The 5,895-nt window shown below is 25.8% G+C and overlaps 2 protein-coding genes across 2 annotated transcripts in view; one reads left to right on the top strand and one right to left on the bottom strand.

The window, feature by feature from the left end:
• Nucleotides 1-5,043, top strand: part of LOC117179554 (programmed cell death protein 10) — an 18,246-nt gene extending 13,203 nt beyond the window's left edge. The window contains exon 5 of the mRNA XM_033371472.1: nucleotides 4,528-5,043. Coding sequence (XP_033227363.1) covers nucleotides 4,528-4,612 — 85 coding nt within the window. The 3' untranslated portion in view covers nucleotides 4,613-5,043. The remainder of the gene's footprint in view (nucleotides 1-4,527) is intronic.
• Nucleotides 5,020-5,452, bottom strand: LOC117179556 (actin-related protein 2/3 complex subunit 5-C-like). Its single transcript, XM_033371474.1, has one exon. It carries the CDS (start codon nucleotides 5,369-5,371, stop codon nucleotides 5,186-5,188), a length of 186 nt encoding a protein of 61 aa, XP_033227365.1. The 5' UTR covers nucleotides 5,372-5,452; the 3' UTR covers nucleotides 5,020-5,185.
• Nucleotides 5,453-5,895: the final 443 nt, after the last annotated feature.

Raw genomic sequence — 5,895 nt, forward strand, 5'->3', positions numbered from 1 at the left:
GCTTGGAGGAGTTGGGATGGTATATCTTAAACGGGAATATAGAAGGGGATGAAAAAGGAGAATATACACGCTCAGGAAGTGAAAGGGGAACAGTAATTGATTTTGTGATAGTGGATGATGAGGTAAGAGAGAAGGTTAAGAAACTAGAAGTAGGAGAATATAGTGATTCGGATCACTTTCCCTTAATAGTGATATTAGAGGGACAAAAAAGGAATAGCAATATGAGTAAAAGGGGAGCAAATGTAAAAAGTGTAGGAAAAGGGGATTGGTCAAGGGAAGGAAAAGAACAGTTTAGAGAAAAAATAAGAAATATCAAAATGGGAGAGGGAAATGTGGACGAGGAGATGGAAAAAATGATAGGAGAAATAAAAATAGGATTAGAGTGCACAAATAATAATGAAGTTAGTAGAGGGGGGGAATAGAAGTGAGTGGGATGAGGACTGCAAAGAGAAAAAAAAGGAGGTCAATTTTGTACTGAAAATGTACATATTTTGTTAAAAAATTGACTGATTAGTTGTAAATTAACTTTTTTCTTTAAATTTCGCCCTTTTGTCTTGAAAATTCAACAAGTTGATACAAAATTAAAATATTTGGTAGAAAATTCTTGTTTATTTATTGAAAACTAAACCTCCTCAATGTAAATTCAACTGCATATTTTCAGTAAAAAATTGCTCGTTTTTAGTTAAAAAATTCAAGTACTGAGTTAAAAATTTTTAGAAACGAAAAAATTATAAGCTATAAATTAATTAAATAATGTTTGTATTAACATTGAAAATTCGACGATTCGGACAGAAAATTCGTCCTTTTGGGTTGGAAATTTGTTTCTGTTGTTAAAAATACAACTGTTTTGTGAAAAATTCATATTTTCGGTTTGAAAAATCATTTTTTTTACACAAAGTGCCACCTTTTGTTATGAAAATTCAAGAATTTGTATGAACTCATTTTTTTCTCGATTGAAAAATCTTCATTTGTTGAAAACCCGTCCGTTTGGTTGGAAAATTTATCTTTTTGATTACAAATTTGACTAATTCGTTGAAAATTCCTTTAATTCTGTTGAAATTTAATTATTTTGATCGAAAATTCAACTATTTCAGTGGTTAAAAATTCATCTATTCTTCGATAAGTTTAATTGTTTTTGTTGAAAATTGTCTCTTTTTATCTTTTTGGTTCTTTGAAAATTCGACTATTTGATTGAAAATTCATCGTTGGAGATATAAAATTTAAGTAGTTATTTAAAAATAAAACTAGTTTGTTAAAAGTTTAATTAATTCTGTTCAAAAGTAATTTGTTTCTTTTTGTTGATAATATTAACTGTTTTTAGTGGAAATTTAATGTTTTTTGTTTGAAAATTCGACTATTTGATTGAAAATGCATCGTTAGAGATATAAAATTTAAGTAATTGGTTAAAAATACAAATAGTTTGTTCAAAGTTTAATTGATCCTGTTAAAAAGTAATTTGTTCCTTTTTGGGATTAAAATTAACTGTTTTTGGTTAAAATTTAATTTTGTTTGTTTGAAAATTCGATTATTTGAATCAAAATGAAACTTTTTTTTTATGAAGATTAAAAACTTTTGTAAAAAATTCGTCTATTGTACGTTAAAATTCAACAATTTGATATCAAATTCAACTACTTGGTAGAAAATTATTATTTTTTTTTAATTGAAAACTAAGCCTCAATGGAAGTTTAACTACAGTTTTTGGTTTAAAAAGCTCTTTTATAGTTTAAAAATACAACTTTTGAGTTAATAATTTTTAAAAACAAATAAAATATGAACTATAAATTAATGTAATAAAGTTTGGGCTAACATAATATCCATTATTTAGACTATTTATTTTAATTTTTTTGCAATTTGTTACAAATTTATCTATTTCGTTAAAAATTCAACTAATTTGTTAAAAGGTTACTTATTCTTCGTAAAAATTCGTTTGTTCCTTTTTGTTAGAAATATGAGTTGTTTTTGGTTGAATTTAAAAAGAAATTCGATTATTTGGTTTAAAATGCATAATTGCAGGTAGACAATTCACGTATTTGGTTGAAAATTATTTTTTTTTTATTGATTGAAGAATCCCTGTTTGTTGAGAATCCGTCTGTTCGATTAAAAAATTTATCTTTTTGGTTACAAATTGAACTAATTTGTTAAAAAAAAATTTCTGGAATTCATGTATTTCGTTGAAAAATCGTCTTTTTTTATAGAAAATTAATCTTTTTGGTTGAAAGTTGGCCTTTTTGGTTAAAAATTTAACTATTTTTCCAAAAGTTTAATTCTTTTTGATTAAAATAGGCTTTTTTCTTTTTGGTGGTTTGAAAACTCGACTGTTTGGTTAGAAATGAATCGTGGTAGGTATAAAATTTAAGTAATTTTGGTTAAAAATCCAACTATTTTGTTATAAGTTTAATTAATTCAAAAAAAAGTCGTTTGTGCCTTTTTGGTGATAATATTAACTGTTTTTTGTTGAAATTTAATGTTTTTTGTTCAAAAAGTCAATTATTTGGATAAAAGTGAAAGTTTTTGTTGTTGTTGGATATTCATAATTCTAGTTAAAAATTGGTCTATTTTACTCGAAAATTCAACAATTTGATATAAAATTCCACTATTTGGTAGAAAATTATTACTTTTTTTTAATTGAAAACTAATCCTCAATGGAAGTTTAACTATATTTTTGGTTTAAAATTGGTCTTTTTTAGTAGTATAAAAATTCAACTTTTTAGTTAACAATTTGAAAAAAAAGAAAAAATATGAACTAAATTATTCAAATAAAGTTTGTGCTAACATTATATCCTTATTTGTTGAAAATCCGTCCGTTTCGTTGAAAAATGTATCTATTGGGTCACAAACTGGACTAATTTGTTAAAGATGATTTTTTTTTCTGTTGAAAATTAATTATTTTTTAACTGAAATTTATACATTTTGTTAAAAATTCGTCTTTTTGGTAGAAAGTTAATCTTCTTGGTTGAAATTTAATGTTTTTTGTTTAAAAATTCGATTATTTGGTTCGACTATTTGGATGAAAGTGAAAGTTTTTTTGGGTTGAAGATTCATAATTCTAGTTAAAAATTTGTCTATTGTACGTGAAAATTCAACAATTTGATATCAAATTCAACTATTTGGTAGAAAATTATTACTTTTTTAAATTAAAAACTAATCCTCAATAGTAGTTTAACTACATTTTTTGGTTTAAAATTGGTCTTTTTGGTTAAAAGTTTAACTATTTTGTAAAGAGTTTAATTGTTTACGTTGAAAAATTGTTTTTTTTCTTTGTGGTGGTTTGAAAATGCGAATATTTTTTTCAAAATATATCGTTGTAGCTAAAAAATTTAAGTATTTGGTTAAAAATCCAATTATTTTGTTAAAAGTTTAATTGATTCTACAAAAAATTCGTTCCTTTTTGGTGATAATATTAACTGTTTTTGGTTGAAATATAATGTTTTTTGTTTCGGTTATTTGGAGATGAAAATGAAAGTTCTTTCTGGTTGAAGATTCATAATTCTAGTTAAAAATTCGTCTATTGTACTTGAAAATTAAAAAATTTGATATCAAATTCAACTATTTTGTAGAAAATTATTACTTTCTTTTTTATTGAAAACTTATCCTCAATGGAAGTTTAACTAAATTTTTTGTTTTAAAATTGGTCTTTTTTAGTTTAAAAATTGAACTGTTGAGTTAACATTAAAAAAAAAAGAAAAAATATGAACTATAAATTATTCAAATAAAATTTGTACTAACATTATATCTATTATTCAGACTATTTATTTGAAAATTTGTGCAATTTGTTAAAAATTCATTTTATTCGTTAAAAATTTATCTTTTTTGTGAAAAGGTTAATTATTCTTGTTCAAAATTTTTTCTTTTTAGAAATATGAACTGTTTTCTGTTGATTTGTTTTTTGAAAATTCAATTATTTGGTTGAAAGTTAATCTTCTTGATTGAAAATTGGTCTTTATGGTTAAAAGTTCAATTATTTTGTAAAAAGTTTAATTGTTTTCGTTGAAAATTTGTTTCTTTTTCGTGGTTTGAAAATGCGAATATTTTTTTCAAAATATATCGTTGTAGGTAGAATACTTAAGTATTTGGTTAAAAATTTCACTATTTTGTTAAAAATTCAACTATTTTATTTAAAATTTAATTCTTTTGTTGAAAAATTTGTTCTTTTGAGTTGAAAATTCACTGTTTATTATTTTATTTCGTTTATAAAGGATGAAGAAGCTGGTCTCTGAATATTACTGGTCCGGGAAAATAAAAAATTGTTCAGAGAAAAACTAGGGAATTTAAAAAAAAAATTTTTTTCAATCACCCTCTTCACTTAATGAAATTTTAATAACAAATTCTATTTCAAAGAAAATGAAAAAAATACATAGATAAATCTGAAATTCGATTTCAGCGCTACCGCGGAGGAATTTCCGAATAAAAAAATACCATTATGAATATATTTTTCACTGAGACAAAATCGCTGTTCAAAAAATATTTTTTGAGCCAATACTTCAATGATTCAAATACCGAATTAAACTCGATCTCGTTGATTTTCAGGGCAAATTCGGTTTTCATCAGTGCATTGTACTTAATTCACCAGACAAATATGATAATGGTGACGGTGAAAGACAAGTGTGAATAAGTAAAGATTTTGGAGTAGTCCACGATATAATATTAAAAGTTTTACGATACATTAAACGATGTTTTTACTTATAATAAATGTTTAACAACAATTTTACTATTATATAAAGTCCGTTTTATTTCTCAAGTGTTAAAATTTGATAGAGCTCAAGATTTGACTTTTGAAAATTTTTCGTTGTTGTAGATTAAATAATTGAATGAGCAGTATTAATATTAAAGATAATTTTGTTCGTTTTTGTTTTTCACCTAGTGAAAAAAAGAGTGAGCCTTCACATTCCTGATTTTCATATCCAAGTCAATTTAGTATGTATTGAAATAAGGTATTCGGTTTAAGAAGAATATAATGTATATAAGCCTAAAGTGTTTTAATTAAGGTTTCGAGAGTGAAAGTAAAGAGCCAAGTGACTGTTTTTTTTCTGTAAGTAGAAGAAATAAAAAATTTATTGACAACAACTCGACATAAATGCACTGCGGTTTTCTTAGTGAAAAAATGGTACGACCTAAGTGTGTCCTTAATGTTACTAATTGTGTTGAGTAACAAAAAAGAGGAAGATGACTGGACCAAAGTGTAAATTCAAGCTCGCTTGCTGTCGGCAAAGACTCGAACGATGCTGCCGACTCCACTGATGTTGTAGACCTTCTCGTGCCAGAGTAACAAGTGCCCGCTGCTTCCATCCGTTGGGATCTCGAAACCTCGGTAGATGTACTTCATCAGTACGTCCATCAGGTCGCGATCTAATTGTGCTATACAGTCGTCCATTTGGTTTGATTTTATACTTAGTAGCACCTTCTGCGTCAGGTTTCTTGCACTGTCCTAAACATGCAACATTATCGAGTAATTCCAGGCTGGCCGTTTTTTATCAGACAACAAAAATTCCTGGTCATTTCACGGTTCGCAATCATTTTTCACGGTCAATGATATTTAACAAACTCGAAAGCTAATAATTTAACCGTTTGAAGTAATAAAAATTGAGGTGCAAATTATTTTATGCAATTTTAAGTTAGAAATATTAAATTCTCTACAAAAAGGTTATGAAATATCGAAGTAAGTTAATGGGTCAAAAATAATGCATGATCAAGAACATACTAGTACACATTTTAATACTAAGGTTTTTTAAGTTCTTTTGAATTTATTACCACTATTTATTTTTGTTTTAAAAAGTTATATATTTAGAAAAAAAAATAATAAACAAGAATAATCAAAATTTCAAAACCTTCCGCACAATTTTTATAGCCTTGTGTTATTGAAATTTCCTACACTAATTGGGAATGGTGGTCTACCAG

This window comes from Belonocnema kinseyi, chromosome 9 (genome assembly GCF_010883055.1).
Source record: "Belonocnema kinseyi isolate 2016_QV_RU_SX_M_011 chromosome 9, B_treatae_v1, whole genome shotgun sequence".
NCBI classification, from domain to species: domain Eukaryota; kingdom Metazoa; phylum Arthropoda; class Insecta; order Hymenoptera; family Cynipidae; genus Belonocnema; species Belonocnema kinseyi.